This window comes from Mobula birostris, chromosome 3 (assembly GCF_030028105.1).
Source record: "Mobula birostris isolate sMobBir1 chromosome 3, sMobBir1.hap1, whole genome shotgun sequence".
NCBI classification, from domain to species: domain Eukaryota; kingdom Metazoa; phylum Chordata; class Chondrichthyes; order Myliobatiformes; family Myliobatidae; genus Mobula; species Mobula birostris.
This window is the reverse complement of record NC_092372.1, coordinates 179,173,884-179,192,135: the sequence shown is the minus strand read 5'-3', so window position 1 is coordinate 179,192,135 and position 18,252 is coordinate 179,173,884. Positions and strand designations below refer to the sequence as shown.

At 39.7% G+C, this 18,252-nt stretch overlaps 1 protein-coding gene across 4 annotated transcripts in view; it reads left to right on the top strand.

Moving 5' to 3' along the window:
- The window catches only part of LOC140195457 (cilia- and flagella-associated protein 69-like), a 174,505-nt gene that overhangs the window by 38,363 nt on the left and 117,890 nt on the right, over nucleotides 1-18,252 (top strand). For all 4 annotated transcript variants that reach the window (XM_072253775.1, XM_072253774.1, XM_072253773.1 and 1 more), the window contains exons 3-4: nucleotides 6,206-6,271; nucleotides 17,938-18,047. In XM_072253775.1, the coding sequence (XP_072109876.1) occupies nucleotides 6,206-6,271; nucleotides 17,938-18,047 (176 nt within the window). The remainder of the gene's footprint in view (nucleotides 1-6,205; nucleotides 6,272-17,937; nucleotides 18,048-18,252) is intronic.

Here is an 18,252-nt window from a genome sequence, read left to right as displayed (position 1 = left end):
GATTTAACAGGGTTCTTTGTTTTCAAGGGTGTTGGCTTTCACCTCATTTCTGGAATTCAGCTCTTCTATTTATGGTTGGACCAAAGCTGTAATAAGGTCTGTGGTCAAATAGTTTTGGCAAAATGCTAATTGGATGTTAGTGAGAAGACGATTGGTGAATAATTGTATTTAGTAGGACTGTCAATTCTGATGATAGAGAGAAAACTGATGGACTATTAAAATATAGGATGGATTTATCCTTACCTTTATGGATAGGGCTCACTGGTCAATTTAATTATTTTTTTTAGAGATACAGCATGGATTAGGCCCTTTGAGCTGCACTGCTCGGCAGTCCATGACAACCCCAGTTTTACCCTAACCTAATCATGGGACAACTTACAGTGACTAACTAACCTACTCCGTATGTCTTTGGACTGTGGAAGGAAATCAGAGGACCCAGAGAAAACCAATGTGTTCCATGCGGATGACGTACAGAGTCTACTTACAGAGATCGCCGAGATTGGATTCTGAACTCTGACACCCCGAGCTGTAACAACGTCATGCTAACTGCTTCGCTACCGTGGCGCCCCTCCACATTTGTTAAGTTGATACATACCTGTATAATAACTATACTGGAACCGCTTGGCTAAAGTCAAGGTTACTTGTGGAATGTGGATCTTAATTCATACAATTGGAATGTTCTCTTGTCACTTGGTCTTTGCTGTATGCTGCATTTCTTTTGAGTGATGGCAGGGTAGTTCATAAATAGATCAAGAAGCTGACTATAGACTTCAGGAGAAGGAAAGCAGAGGTCCATGAGCCAATCCTCATCAGAGGATCAGAGGTGGAGAGGGTTAGCAACATTAAACTATTTGGTGTTATTAGTTTGGAGGACCTGTCCTGGGCCCAGCAGGTAAGTGCAGTTACGAAGAAAGCATGACAGCGCCTCTACTTCCTTAGGAGTTTTTGGAGATTTGACATGACATCTAAAACTTCGACAAACTTCTATAGATGTGTAGTGGAGAGTATATTGACTGGCTGCATCACAGCCTGGTATGGATACACCATGCCTTTGAATCAAAAATCCTACAAAAAGTAGTGGATATGGCCCAGTCCATCATGGGTTAATATCTCCCAACCACTGAGCACATCTACATGAGACACTGTCGCAGGAAAGCAGCATCCATCATCAGGGACCCCACCAGGACATGCTCTCTTCTAGCTGCAGCCATCAAGAAGAAGGTACAAGAGCCTCAGGACTCACACCGCCAGGTTCAGGAGCAGTTTCTACCCCTCAGCCATCAGGCTCTTGAATCAAAGGGGAAAACTTCACTCAACTTCACTTGCCTTATCATTGAAATGTTCTCACAACCAATGGACTCTCTTTCTAGGTCTCTTCATATCATGTTCTTGATATTTCTTACTTAGTTATTTATTATAATCATTTCTTCTCTTTGAATTTGAACTGTTTGTTTTCTTTTGCACTCTGGTTGAACACCCTAGTTGGTTAGTCTTCCATTGATTCTGTTATGGTTATTATTCCACTTCAAATTGCTCCTCTGTCTTCAGTCCTCTGGAGAATGTAATTCACGTTTGTCCAGCCTCTCTGATAGATCATATTCTCTAATCCAGACAACATCCTGGTAAATCCCATTGGATGAATATCCAACTCTTCCCTTCTCCCTCTATACCCTTCTGCTTAAAACTATGCCCTCTGCTTAAGTACTCCTCTGATGGGAGGAAATTTTCTCACTATGGACCCTATCTATTCCCTGATAGCTTTGAATCTATCAATCTGGCTTCCACCCCTTCCATCTCACCCCTCAGGCTTGCTTTGTATTGTATCATATCATTTTGGATCTGTTTGCCAAATTGGCTTGGATCCCAAAGGGTCATGTCACATTCCTCCATGTGGGAACTTGTCCAAGTAAACGACATCAATCTCAATCACTCTACCCTCATCAACATACTTGTTTGCATCCTTGGAAAATGCAGGCAAAGTTTCCAGATGGCACTTTCCCCTTGACAGAGCTATGCTGACCATCTTTGATCAACCCTTGTCGTGAGGACAAGAATATAAAAGCAATTACAATTGTTTCTATTGTAATGCTGAGGCTTTATAAGGCATCGATCAGTCTGCACTTGGAGTACTGTGAACAATTTCGGGCCTCTTATCTAAGAAAGGATACATATTATTTATTTAGAGATACAGCCCGGAATAGGCCCTTCTGACCCTTTGAGCTGCACCCCTGAACAACCCCCAACAACCCCAATTTAGTTCTAACCTAATCACGGGACAATTTACAATGACCTCGTACGTCTTTGGACGGTGAGAGGAAGCTGGAGGATCTGGAGAAAACACACACATTCCACGGGGAGGATGTACAGAGGACGCTGGGATTGAACTCTGAACTCTGATGTCCTGAGCTCTAACAGTGTGCTAACCGCTACGCTGCTGATGTTGGAGAGAGGTCAGAGAAGGTCCACAAGAATGAGCCCAAGAATGAAAGGGTTAACATATGAGGAGTGTTTGATGGCTCTGGGCCTGTACTTGTCAGAGCTTAGAAGAATGAGGGGGTATCTCATTGAAACTATTGAATATTGAAAGGTCTAGATAGAACAGATGTAGAGAGGATGTTTCCTATAGTGAGGGAGTCTAGGACCAGATAGCTCAGCCTCAGAATAAAAGGGTGTCCCTCTAGAACAAAAAGGAATGATTTATTTAGCCAGAGGTGGTGAATCTGTGAAATCATTGCCACAATCAGCTGTGGAAGTCAAGTCCCTGGATATATTTAAACCAGAGTTTAATAGGTTCTTGATTAGTAAATTCATCAAAGGTTATGGGGAGAAGGCAGAAGAAAGGGGTTTCAGAGGGATAACATATCAGCCTTGATGGAATGGCCAAGTTCTGCTCCTATGTCTCATGGTATTATGGTCTCCCTTTGGGTAGATTAATTCTCATAATATTTTTCTGATAATTTCCCTACCATTGATGTTAGACTTATCCAGATTATTCCTGGTGCCCTTTTTGAATAAACGTACAATTTTCACTGTTCCCCCAATGATCTGATACCTCTTCTATGAGAAAAGTGATTTAAAATTTACTGTTAGACCCCTCCTTTCTAGCTTCTATAGGAGCCCAGGATACAACTCATTAGGTCGTGGGGACTTTACCACCTTAAAAACCACTAAGATCTCTATACCTTCTCTTTTTTAAGTGTCGTTTGTTATAGAGTCCCATTGTTGTTTATGTAATATAAAAAGTCATAAGAAGTCATTTTTAGGCCCTCTTTTAAAAAAACAGGTGCATTTTCATGTTTTTAGGTACCTGGAATCATTGTGTCATTTGTCACCTATGGCCACATTAACTGTATATTTTATCTGTTTTTATGCAGATAATCAGTAAATTAATAGTTTCTAAATTGTTTCTACTGTAACCAAAGCATGCATTTATACATCATCTAAAATATCTTAAAATATTTAAAGACATCTAACAAAACATGGCAAGTTTGTAGATGATACAAAGTTGGTGATGTTGTGAATAGCGTAGATGACTGGCAAAGAATATGGCGGGATCTAGATCAGTTGCAGATATGGGAAGATAAATGGCAAATGGAGTTTAACCTGGCCAAATGTGAAGTGTTGTACTTTATTAATGTAAAGAGACAGTACACTGTTAAGGACAAGACCCTTAACAACAGTGTTGATGTGCAGAGGGATCTTGGAGTCCAAGTTCATAGCTCCCGAAAAGTGGCTACACAGGTTGATAGGATGGTAAAGAAGCACACAGCATGCTTGTATTTATGAGTTGAGGGATTGAGTTCAAAATTCAGGAAGTTATGTTGCAGCTTTATAAAACCCTAGTTAGACTGCACCTGGAGTATTGCTTACAGTTCTTGTTGCCCCATTATAGGAAGGATATCGAGGCTTTGGGGAGGGTGCAGAAGAGGTTTGCCAGGATGCTGCCTGGATTAGAGAGCATGTGCTAAACAAGACATTGGACACACTTGGGTTGTTTTCTCTGGAACGGCAAAGGCTGAGGAGGAATCTAATAAAGATTTATAAGATTATGAGAGGCATAGAAAGAGTAGATAGACAGTATCTTTTTCCTAGTAGGCATACATTTAAAGTGAGAGGGGATAATTTCATAGGGGATGTGAAGGGCGAGAGTCTTACACAGAGAGTGGTGGGTGCCTGGGATGACTGCCTAGGATGGTTGTAGAGGCAGATATATTAGGCAATTTTAAAGACATTTAGATAAACACATAAATGTGAGGGAAATGAAAGGATATTGACATTGTGTAGATATAAGGTCTTAGTTTAGTTGGTCACTTAAGTACAAATTTATTTGGTATGGCACAACATTGTGGACTGAAGGACCTGTTCCTGTTCCAAATGGTTATGATCTGACACCAAGCTAAGTTAGAACAGGTGACCGAAATCTTGCTCAGTGACCAATTTTAAGGAGCATTTTGAGGCTTGAAATACTCAGCACATCAGGGATTAGCTATCAAAATGGAAACAGAGTGAATATTTCAGGTTCATTACCTTCTTTTGAAAATTATCTAGGATGCTGCCTGGTCTGTTGAGAACTTACAATGCTTTAGTTTATTTTATTTAAAATTTAAGTGACTGCTTTTCATATAATTTCATGAATTATTTCCTGATTAACTCATTGTATCACTACTTTGGGAGAAAAGAATAGCAGTTAAAACTCATAGCACAGTGATGGGAAGAGGCATGAGTGGAGCACAGAGAGTACAGTTTTATCAATTGATTGGGCTAAATATTCTAATTCTTTGCTGTATATTCTATGTGTAAGGGGGTTTCATCTTTTATGTTACTGTGTAGGCTAATTAAAATGGCTTCTTTGTTATGTTATACTTAGGAATGCTTCTTTGTTATGTTAAACGCTGAGAAAGTCCTTCCCGCTAGCAGTCTGTTTTGTATTATCTATTGATATGAGGACGAATGAACCAATTGGGATAGTTGTTATGTTTTTGGTGTATTTGAAGATACTGTATGCGTGGGGTTTGGGGGCAGAAGGCGGGAGAGAGGGACAGAGGATGAACCAGGTGCTGTGAGTCCGCTAATAGGGTTGGACCCCGAGGAGGGCGTTCAGCGAGGAGACGGAGACGGACTCGTGTGAGCGTCTGGTCGACCACCGTTGTTGGTCCCAGGTGGCCGGTCGAGGTGGTCCGAGGGGTCGCAGGGTGAAGAAGAAGGGTCCTGAGCTCCAACTGTTTTGTGCACGAAGAGATTGAACTTTGATAAGTGTGGTGCCTTTTATTTTCCTTCTATATTTTATTCTCTATTAATTATATAGTTCCAGTAATATCTATAAACTGTAAATCACTTAATCGTATCTGGTGTATTGTCTGTTATTTGGGCGAGGTAGGGTACATCACACAGCATCTACACAAACTAATTACCCAATTTGGCGGGGCCGAGGGCTGTTTCCCTAGACGACAGCGAGCCGAGCGACCCTGAGGGTGGCCAGGGGGCTACGATTGAATGTTTATTCAAAAATGTGCTTTATTTTGTAACTTGTCTTAAATTTTGTACAGATTTTGCTGAAAGTATTAGCATGCCGTCTGAGACTTGTAATTTATCCTACCTAAAATCTGTCAAAATATTCTTTGCAATGAACTCTGTCAGATATGTAGTAAGTAGCATGCATCAGTGTAACACTTAAAATATGGAACTCTGATTACTAACTGTTAGAAATCTAAATATCTCCAGGGTTGCTGAGATGTAATAAATCTGTTTACAAATTATATTCTATATGAATGACATTAAATTGTCCTGTGGAATAGCTTCCTGAATCTGCTTGTATTGTATAATATCATGTACTATGCTAAGAATGATCATCAAAAATTCTCATATCCAAAAATGATAAAGCAAATTAATATACATACTGATGGCATCAATGATTTCTTCTTCATTTTGCCTGACATTTCTCCAAATTCATTTTAATGTGTCATTAAATTTTGATTTGAATCCTGCAGTCTTTGCTAAAGGGCATATAGCATGGAATCATGCTGGAATTTTTTAAAAACTTTTTAAGAGAAAGTGTTTAACTTCTCAATTTACTAATTGAAATCATTGAATATGATGCATACAAATATTAATGGACTTTAGAAGCTATCTATTTTTCAATCAAATGTTGTCGTGATTTAAACTTGAAGCTTTGTGCTTACTTAACCTATCTTTCCAATTTCTGCAGTGCAACCTCATTGAGAGACATCTACATGCTTTGAAGAGACTGGTGAAACATTATCAGTTTGGTTTTGTATCCTTTTTGCTGTTGATAGTTCACTTATTTTCACCAATATTGTCCTTTATTCTTTGAGAATTACAGTGCATTGAAAAAGTATTCAGCCCCAAACTCTTTGTTCACATTAATGAGTATTACAATCAGAGATTTTGGTCAACTTAACTGAGAATTTTTATTTGTGAATCACATGCTTCTTTTTTCACAGTAGAGCCTAAAAAAACAGGGAAAATTGTAAAGCATGAAAAATTAAAATTCAAAAACTGAAATGTCAGCAGTTCAAAAATGTTCATCCCCCTTGAGGTTTTGTGAGAGATTTTCAATTGGGTTAAGGTCAGGACTGAAGTGGGCCACTTAAGGACATCAATTTGCTTCATTTGAAGCTACTCCATGGTTGCTCTGGCAGTGTGCTCTGGGTTGTAGTCCTGTTGAAAGATGAACTTCCTCCCCAGTTTTCTGGCAGAGGTTAGCGGGTCTTTATCCTCATGGCAGCAGCAAGAAGAGAGAATGACCTGGGTAGTGGGGATCCCTGATAACAGATGCTGCATTCCTACGACAATACTCTGTGTAGATGTGCTCAATGGGAAGGCTTTTCCCATGGTGGACTAGGCCGTATCCACTACCTTTTGTAGGATTTTCCATTCAAGGGCATTGATGTTTCCACATTGGGCTGTGATGTAAAAAGTCAATGTACTCTCCACCACACATCTACAGAAGTTTGTCAAGGTTTTAGATGCCATGCCAAACCTTTGCAAACTCCTAAGGAAGTAGAGGTGCTGCCATGCCTCCTTTGTAATTGAACTTACATGCTGGGCCCAGAGCAGGTCCTTTGAAATGATAGCACTGAGGAATTTAAAGATAGTGACCTTCTTCACCTCTGATCAATCTCCCTCCATTATACTGACTTGCCGCCACCTTTAATTCAGCCTAAAACAGTGGTGCTGTCAGCAAAATATGGCATTGGAACTGACACAATTTAAAAACGGTCATCCTTGGCAGGGTATAATGTCTAATAGCCATACAAGTGTACACTAGTTAAAACTGTTCGACTAACACTAGTTAGAAATTGTCCATCAACAATCTCCTGTCCCAATTAAGCAGCATGTGTCCCAAATAAATGAAAAGATTGCAGCTATTTTCTCAATTAGTTTTTGTTCTTTAAGAGTTGTCCCAAATAAGTGGCTGCCCCAATTAACTGATGACCCAATTAATCCACTGTATTGATCACTGATTTCAACCAATATCTTCATTCGTGCCTTGGCATTTGTTAAGATTCATCAGAAGATAGCATTTGCAAAAATGAAAGTACAAGGAATTGGTGCTGACCTTAGGATATGACAAGGCAATTATCAGTGAGGCAAGGTAAAAACTCACAAGATATATGCCCTTTCAAGGGGAACATATTTTTTGTCACAAACAGTTGAATGTATGGATGAACAAATGGAGATATAGATTCAAATTTTTGAATACTAACTTTGGAGAAACTAGATTATGGTGGCTCCCATGAGTGAAGTACACAAAGGAGAAAATCTAGTCAAGTCACTTTTTATTGTCATTTCAACCATAACTGCTGGTACAGAACATAGTAAAAATGAGACAACATTTTCCAGGACCATGGTGCTACATGAAACAATACAAAAATCACACTAGACTACAGACCTATCCAGGACTGCATAAAGTGCACAAAACAGTGCATGCACTACAATAAATAATAATAAATAATAGGCACAGTAGAGGGTATAGTAGGTTGGTGTCAAGCCAGGCTCTGGGTATTGAGGAGTCTGATGGCTTGGGGGAAGAAACTGTTACATAGTTTGGTTGTGAGAGCCCGAATGCTTCGGTGCTTTTTCCAGATAGCAGGAGCGAGAAGAGTTTGTATGAGGGGTGCGTGGGGTCCTTCATAATGGTGTTTGCTTTGTGGATGCAGCATGTGGTGTAAATGTCTGTGATGGTGGGAAGAGAGACCCTGATGATCATCTCAGCTGACCTCACTATCCGCTGCAGGGTCTTGTGATCCGAGATAGTGCAACTTCCGAACCCCAGGCTGTGATGCAGTTGCTCAGGATACTCTCAATACAACGTCTGTAGAATGTGGTGAGGATGGGGGGGGGGGGGGGTTAGATGGACTTTCCTTAGTCTTCGCAGAAAATAGAGACACTGCTGGGCTTTCTTTGCTATGGAGCTGGTGTTGAGGGACCAGGTGAGATTCTCCGCCAGGTGAACCAAGAAATTTGGTGCTCTTAACGATCTCTACGGAGGAGTCGTCAATGTTCTATGGAGAGTGGTCACTCCATGTCCTCCTGAAGTCAACAACCATCTATTTTGTTTTGTTTACATTCGGAGACAGGTTGTTGGCTCTGCACCAGTCCGTTAGCCGCTGCACCTCCTCTCTGTATGCTGACTCATCATTCTTGCTGATGAGACCCACCACGGTCAAGTCTTTGGCGAACTTGATGATGTGGTTCGAGCTGTGTGTTGCAGCACAGTTGTGGGTCAGCAGAGTGAACAGCAGTGGACTGAGCACACCGCCTTGGGAGGCCCCCATGCTCAGTGTGATGGTGTTGGAGATGCTGCTTCCAAACCAGACTGACTGAAGTCTCCCAGTCAGGAAGTCTAGGATCCAGTTGCAGAGGGAGGTGTTCAGGCCCAGTAGGCTCAGCTTTCCAGTCAGTTTCTGAGGAATGATTGTGTTGAATGCTGAACTGAAGTCTATGAACAGCACTCGAACGTACGTGTCTTTTTTGTCCAGGTGGGTTAAGGCCAGGTGGAGGGTGATGGCAATGACATCGTCTATTGAACGGTTAAGACGGTACGCGAACTGCAGGGGGTCCAGTGAGCGGGGCAGCAGGGTCTTGATGTGCCTCATGATGAGCCTCTCGAAACACTTCATGATGATGGATGTGAGTGCAACGGGACGGCAATCATTGAGGCAGGACACTGAAGACTTCTTTGGCACAGGGACAATGGTGGCGGCCTTGAAGCACATAGGAACGACAGCACTGCTCAGGGAGATGTTGAAGATGTCAGTGAGAATATCTGCTAGCTGGTCTGCACATCCTCTAAGCACTGTGCCAGGAATATTGTCTGGTCCAGCAGCCTTAACAGATTCCTTTCTACCACTGTTTGATACATGTTAACTTTGAAGTATATTTTGGGGACATAGCATAGTTTCATAAGACTGATACAAGCCATAAGATATAGGAGCAGAAGTAGGCCATTCAGTCCATTGAGTCTGATCTGCCATTCAATCATGGGCTGATCCAATTCTTCCAGTCATCCCCAATCCCCTGCTTTCTCCCCATACCCTTTGATGCCCTGGCTAATTAAGAATCTGTCTATCTCTGACTTAAAATGACTTGGCCCGTGTAGCCACTCATGGCAGCAAATTCCACAGATTTACCACTTTCTGATTAAAGTAATTTCTCTGCATCTCAGTTCTAAAAGGACATCCTTCAATCCTGAAGTTGTGCCCTCTTGTCTTAGAATTTCCTACCATGGGAAATAACTTTGCCATATCTAATCTATTCAGACCTTTTAACATTCGGAATGTTTCTATGAGATTCCCCCCCCCCCCTTATTCTCCTGAACTCCAGGGAATACAGCCCAAGAGCTGCCAGATGTTCCTTATATGGTAACCTTTTAATTCCTGGAATTATTCTCATGAATCTTCTCTGAATCCTTTCCAATTTCAGTATATCCTTTCTGAAATAAGGAGCCCAAAACTGCACACAATACTCCAAGTGTGATCTCACGAGTGCCTTATAGAGCCTCAACATCACATCCCTGCTCTTATCTTCTACACCTCTAGAAATGAATGCCAACATTGCATTTGCATTCTTCACAACCGACTCAACATGGAGGTTAACCTTTAGGGTATCTTGCGCGAGGATTCCCAAATACCTTTGCACCTCTGCATTTTGAATTCTCTCCCCATCTAAATAATAGTCTTCCCATTTATTTCTGCCACCAAAGTGCATGACCATACACTTTCCAACATTGTATTTTATTTGCCCATTCCCCTAAACTATCTAAGTCTCTCTGTAGGCTTTCTGTTTCCTCAACACTACCCACTCCTCTATCTATCTTTGTATCATCAGCAAATTTAGCCACAGATCCATTAATACCGTAGTCCAAATCATTGACATACATCATAAAAAGCAGCGGTCTCAACACTGACCCCTGTGGAACTCCACTGATAACCGGCAGCCAGCCAGTGTAGGATCCCTTTATTACCACTCTCTGTTTTCTGCTGACCAGCCAATGCTCTACCCATGCTAGTAACTTCCCTTTAATTCCATGGGCTCTTATCTTGCTAAGCAGCCTTATGTACAGCACCTTGTCAAAGGCCATCTGAAGATCCAAGTCACAACATTTTCTACATCTCCTTTGTCTACCCTGCTTGTAATTTCCTCAAAGAATTGCAGTAAGTTTGTCAGGCAGGGTTTTCTTTTCAGGAAACCATGCTGGCTTTGGCCATTTTGTCATGTGCCTCCAGGTACTCCATAATCTCATCCCTAACAATCGATTCCAACAACTTCCCAACCACTGATGTCACGCTAACAAGTCTATAGTTTCCTTTCTGCTGCCTCCCACCCTTCTTATATGGCAGGGTAACATTTGCAATTTTCCAGTCATCCGCTACAGTGGCAGAATCTATCAATTCTTGAAAGATCATCGTTAATGCTGCCACAATCTCTCCAGCTGCTTCCTTCAGAACCCGAGTGTGCATTCCGTCAGGTTCAGATTTATTCACCCTCAGACCATTAAGCTTCCTGAGCACCTTCTCAGTCGTAATTTTCACCTCAAACTTTTCTTCCCTGACACTCTTGAATGTCCAGTATACTGCAGATGTCTTCCACTATGAAGACTGATACAAAATACGCATTCAGTTCCTCTGCCATCTTTGCATCTCTCATTACAATATCTCCAGCGTCATTTTGTATTGGTTCTATATCTACCCTCGACTCTCTTTTACCCTTTATATACTTAAAAAAGCTTTTAGTATCTTCTTTGGTATTAATTGCCACCTTCCTCTCATAATTCATCTTTTCCTTCCTAATGACCTTCTTAGTTTCCTTTGCAAGTTTTTAAAAACTCCCCAGTCCTCTAACTTCCCACTAGTTCTGGGCATATCAGGGCATAAGTTATTAAATAAGGACATTTAATATAGACTTGAATAGCATTCTCTTTGGTTTAGGTTGAAGTGTGTTCTACTGACGTTTTTACAATGATAGAAAATCAATCAGTAGGGATTCAGCATATTTCCATATGACATAGAAGGATTCCATAAAGCCCATGAAAGCTTCCAATCAAACCCCTTGCCAGAATTCCCCCTGCCCCATATTCTACCACTCATTGACAGAGTAGGAGCAATTTAGAGTGCCCAATTAACCTAGCAACCTGTACTTTATTAGGATATGGGTGCAAACTGGAGCACCCACACAAAGCCTATTTGGACACGGAGAACATCAAAATTCCATACAGACAGCACAAGAAGTTAGGACTGAGTCCAGTTCTTTGTTGCTTTATTAGCTTTACATTAGAACTAGACCATTTAGGAATTATTCAAAAATATTTTCTCTTACAAAACGTATTAGAAACTTACATTTTTCTCTGCCAAAATGCAATGAGCTGTGTATCATCTGAAAATAATCAAAACTTAAATTAGATAATTTAGATAAACTTAGATAAGGAACAAACAAGAACACTGAAGTTTTGATTATCTATGATCTAAAAGAATAAGAGAAATAGACAGAGGGGATGAGTGACCCATTTCTGTCTTAGTTAACAAAAATATTTTAATTACAGTGCCTTACAAAAGTATTCTGCCCCACAACCGTTTTCACATTTTACTATCTCATTTTCTAAATTTAAAATATATTGAATTAGGATTTTTTGAGCTAATCTATAAAACAATGTGCATCATGTGCTTTCCGGCATCAGTGGTTCATGTAGATGTGCTCAATGGTGGAGAGGGCTTTACCCGTGCTGGACTGAGCCATATCCACTACTTTTTGCGGGATTTTCCAAACAATGGCATTGGTGTTTCCATACCAATGTGATGTGGCCAGTCAACATACTCTCCACTACACATCTATAGAATCTTTGCAAACTCCTCAGAAAGTAGAGGCGCTGCTATGCTTTCTTAATAATTGCACTGTGTTGGGCCCAGGACAGATCCTCGAAAATAATGACACACAGGAATTTAAAGTTGCTGACCCTCTCCACATCTGATCCTCTGATGAGAACTGGCTCATGGACCTTTGGTTTCCTTCTCCTGAAGTCAATAAATAGCTCTTTGGTCTTGCTGACATTGACTAAGAGGTTGTTGTTGTGGCACTACTCAGCCAGATTTTCAATCTCGCTCCTATATGCTGATATATTACCACCTTTAATTCGGACTGTGATAGTGGTGATTTGAGAAATTTGAGTATAGCATTGAGCTGTGCTTAGCCACATAAGTGTAAAGCGTGTCAAGCAGGGGGCTCAGGGCACAGCCTTGTGGTGCACCTATGCCTTTGGAGAACATGGAGGAGATGTTGTTACCAATCTGAACTGACTGGGTCTGCGAGTGAGGAAATTGAGCATTCAATTGCACAAGGAGGTATTGAGCTCAAGGTCTTGGACCTTATTGGTTAGTTTTGAGGGGATGATGGTGTTGAAAACTACAAATATTACAAATATATTAGCTAAATTTGTGGATTAACCAAAGCTTGTAAAGGTTAGAGCCGGGGTGAGAATAAGCTGCAGAGGACTGGAACATAGTTTTGCAGGCAATTGGTAAATGAAACAAAATACTATAGAATAAGAAGGTACTTAAATGGGAAAATATGTATGGAAAGTAAGGGAGTTCTAGTGGCTTAATAAATAGAAAAGAAGTTGTGAAGAAAAGATCAGTAGGCTATAAGGAATTTAAATGGATTAAATAAGTGGGAAAAGATTTAGTGAATAGAATATAAGAGTAGTATATATACAGTGCCTATAAAAAGTATTCACCACACCCCCCCGGAAGTTTTCATGTTTTATTGTTTTACAATATTGAATCACAGTGGATTTAATCTGGTTTATTTTGACACTGATCAACAGAAGACATTTTCTGATCAAAATGAAAACAGATCTCTACAAACTGAGCTAAATTAATTACAAATATAAAACTTAAAATAATTGATTGCATAAGTATTCACCCCCTTTAATATGACATACCAAATCATCCTTGGTGCAGCCAATTGGTTTTAGAAGTCACATAATTAGTTAAATGGAGATAATCTGTGTGCAGTCAAGGTATTTCAATTAATTATAGTAAAAGTACACCTGTATCTGTCTACCTACTGCTAAGTCAGTATCCTGGCAAAAACTACACCATGAAGACAAAAGAACACTCCAAGCAACTCCACAAAAAAGTTATTGAAAAGCACAAGTCAGGAGATGGATACTAGAGAGCTTCCAAGTCACTGAATATTCTTTGGAGTACAGTTAAGTCAATCATCAAGATATGGAAAGAATATGGCATAGCTGCAAATCTGCTTAGAGCAGGCTGTTCTCAAAAACCGAGTGACTGTGCAAGAAGGGGTCTAGAGTGAACTGCTGAGTTTGATAACGGACGGACTTGGAACTGCTGGTGAGGCTGAGGCTGGAGTGTGGAGTTGGAAATTTGAGTTGGCTGATGGAGTTGGAAAAGAGCACGGAGGCTGCAATTGCCGAGTTGATGAAGAAAATATCCTGTATGATGAACAGGTTGACGGATAGTGAAAGTGAGTTTGAAATAGAGGAATGGTATGAAGAGAGTGAGGAAAGGAAACCGAGGGGTATGAGATGTCAAACTCTAAGGAGTCAGGGGACAAACAAAATAGGATAGCAAAACAACGGAAAGAAGATGAGATTAAAGCAATTGTAACACAGAGTGAAGACGGAGCGTCTTTTGGTGAATGGAACCCGATTCATTTGACGAAGATAATCAACAAACTTATAGGTGAAATCAAAAAAGCAAAGATTTTACAAAATGGATCACTATTAGTGAATTGTCGGGACAGTGCTCAACAAAGCAAAGTGTTAAGATTAAATAAAATAGACGGCAAAAAAGTACAGTGCTCAATACCCAACAATAGAAAGTGGACTAGGGGAGATATTTCGGATATACCAACAAAAGTTACCATGGATGAGATTAAACAGAACATAAAAGGAGCAAAAATTATTGAGGCCAAACCTTTGAGAGTTACAAGAAACGGGAAAAAGAGTGATAGTTTATCGGTTATGATCAACTTTGATGAAGAGAGATTGCCGACTAAAGTTTATTTAGGGTGTATGTGTTATGAGGTCAGAATATATATACCACCGCCTTTAAGATGCTTTAAATTTCAGAAATTTGGGCATATTGTGGCGGTCTGCAAAGGGAAACAAAGATGTGGAAGATGCACTGGTGTACATGAATATGGGAAATGTGAGGACGGAGCTCGGCTGAAATGCTGCAATTGTGGTAAGGAACACAGTGCAGCTTATCAAGGGTGCATTATTAGCAAGAAAGAAGCTGAGATACAATATGTAAACGTAACTCAAGAGATCAGTTACGTCGAGGCAGTGAAAGCAGTTGCTGGAAAAAAGGCTATCAAGCAAACAAATACAGGGAATAATAAACCGGTGAACTGTGAGGGTTGTAATTTGATAAATAAGGACACACTAAATATGAGTAAGAAGGATTTCGTACTGTTTATGGTTGATGCAATTAACTGTTCAGCGCAAACAGACAAAAGAACCGAAAAAATTAAAATTATAGCCAAGTCTGCAGAAAAATATCTTGGTATTACAGGGTTTAGGTGGGAAACAGTCAAAGATACACTGAATGGAGGATCAAACAGTTCACAGGCAGGAGAAACGGGAAATTAATGGAAAAACCTCAGATTTTATGTTACAAGAAACATGATTGAAACCCAGGGTAAATGTGCAGAACTCCATCAACAAAGAAAAGTACTCAATAAGAACAACTGTGAGTTGGAAAGTTATTGGACAAAACGGTACTGCATTTAAAGGAGACGATTTCTGAAACAGATGCTTGTTGTCAAAAATTCAGTGACATGGAAAACAGATTAAAAATGGAGGAACTTATTCCAAAGTTACAAAAGGAAAAAGGAATTTGTTGCAAAGTGAATTATCTACATTTGGATTATAAAATGAAAACATGGAATCAACTGAGGAAGAATTTCAAGATCTCAATAAACAACTACAGATTTTAATTCAAGAAAAGGAAAACTTGGAAATAGCAGATAGACTTGGGAAACAACAATTTTAAGTGTTAAAGCATGCGATAATGAATATTCTCAAGCAAGAAGCTTTTACCTTTTGATTCAAATGAAATTAATGTAATTTGAGGCAATACAATTATTTGGAAACCACATGACAAAATTTGAGAAGGAAAACAATCCGTGGTATTGCTATTTAATGAGCACATACATCATTTGGAAGCAGAATGATAATTAATTATACATCCTGCAGAGGGCAGTAATACGCCTAGATGCGTCTAAACTGCCGGAAATAGAAGAAGAAGAAGGGGACTAGTGAGGGAGGCCACCAAGAGACCCATGACAACTCTGGAGGAGTTACAATCTTCAGTGGCTGAGATGGGAGAGACTGGGCATACAACATCTGCTGCCTGGGTGCTTCAATAGCCACAGCTTTATGGGAGAGTGGCAAATAGAAAGCCACTGTTTTTAAAAAGGACTCATGAAATCTTGGCTAAATCTTGGCCAGAAGGCATGTGGGAGACTCTGAAGTCAGCTGGAAGAACGTTATATGGTCTGATGAAAACAAAATTGAGCTTTTTGGCCATTAGACTAAACACTATGTTTGGTGAAAGCTAAACCCTGCACATCAGCAGAAACACACTATCCCTACCATGAAGCATGGTGGTAACTGCATCATGCTGTAAGGATGCTTCATTGTAGCAGGTCCTGGAAGGCTTGTGAAGGTAGAGGGTAAAATGAATGCAACAAAATACAGGGAAATCCTGGAGGAAAACCTGATGTAGTCTGCAGGAGAACTGCAAATTGGGAGGAGATTTGTTTTCCAGCAAGACAATGACCCCAAGCATAAAGCTAAAGCTACACAGGAATGACTTCAAAACCTCAAAGTTAATATCCTGGAGTGGACAAGTCAGTGTCCAGACCTCAATCCAATTGAGAATTTTGGCTGGACTTGAAAAGGGCTGTTCACTCATGATCCCTATGCAATCTGACAGAGCTTTAGCAGTTTTGTAAGGAAGAATGTAGAAAAATTACAGTGTCCAGATATGCAAAGCTGTTAGAGCCCTATCCACACAGACTCAAGGCTGTAATTGCTGCCAGAGATGCATCTTCTAAATACTGACTTGAAGGGGGGTGAATAATTATGCAATCAATTATTTTGTGATTTAATAATTGTAACAAATTTAGACCAACTTGTAGAAATTTGTTTTCACTTTGACTTGAGAGCCTTTTCAGTTGATCAGTGTCAAAAAAGCCAAATTAAATCAACTACGATTCAATGTTGTAAAACACTAAAACATGAAAACTTTTTTTTGGGGGGGGTGAATTTTTTATAGCTACTATATGTATGCCGAGAACATATTAATAAAACATATTATATCCTGAGGATTCTTGAATGCATGGATATGGAGAATCCTTTCTTAGAGAATCTCAAACTAAATATTTAAGATTAAGACATCGCCCATTTGAGACACAGCTCAGCAAACTTTTTCCTTTCTGAGGGAGGTGAATCTTTGGAGTTTTCTTTCTTAAAAGACAGAGGAAGCACCATCTTTAAATATTTCCAAGGCACAAATAGAAAATTACCTGGTAAACAAGTAGTTAAGGTGTCACAATGGTGCATGGAGGTTACAGTAAGATCAGTCATGATCATATTGAAAAGCACAAAGGACTGAGTAACCTTTACGTGCTCCTTATTTGAAAGTTCATATGTATTCAACTCAAAACTGTGGAGGAGTTAACTGGAGAAGGGGATTAATTGAGAATATTATAGCCCATTCTAATTGCTGCACTCCATCCTCCCCCAGAACTTTTTTTTTGCAGGTCCTGAACCCAGGCTTCCTTACCTCAGGCAGGGGCCGTAGCTGTGTTTCTATCCATCACTTGCAGATTTTCCATAACCATCTACAATGGCTCCTGCTGCCAGGCTAAGGCTCAGCTTGACTTTGGTCTGGACTCGTGGTTCAGTTATCCCCAGCAATGGGATTGTCAATCGGCTGACTTCCTGAAGATTTAACATGCTCTATTCTTTATTGTCACACTGAACAATAAAGCAATTAAAAATATTTATGAAAAACTGTCTTGGCCCCATTTGAGCAAATCTTAATAAGTGAGGTCAAATTAACAAATGGATAAGAATTGCTGGTATTGTTGACAACATTCAAATCCGCTTAACCAGTAAATATGTGAAATACATAGAAATTGGACAGATACCTGAATAATTATGAAATTGATTAACTGGATTATATGGAGCCATTCTATAGACTGTATATGTAGTCACTAAAAATAGGCTGAGAAATGCTATGATTGTTTACCTGGAATTTCAAAAAGATCATATAATGTTTATCATGGCAAGCATTCACTGGAGGTGAACTAGGTAGACTTGAGTGATTTTCACCATGTTGCCAAAAGAAAATTAAGTTTGATCCTTAATTTAATTTATGTATAAAGCCAATTAAAGACTTGGTTCCAGTCTTTAAAATTCTTAATCTTTGTGCAGAAAAAGTAAAAGATCAAGATGCTTATGTGGAGCTAATCTGTAAAATTCTTGAATTGTGTGGGTAAGTGATTTTCATTTCAATTATGACTTTTTCACGTCAACAAAAAATTCAAATAGGTATTTAAATCTGGAATAGATTTTTTAAATTAAGTGCTCTCAGAAGACTGCTTTGTGTGTATTGAGAATATAAACATGGATTGTTACCATATAACTGGAAAAAATCCTCAGATACAAGTAACTGCGTTCAGATTCCAGGTATTCAAAGT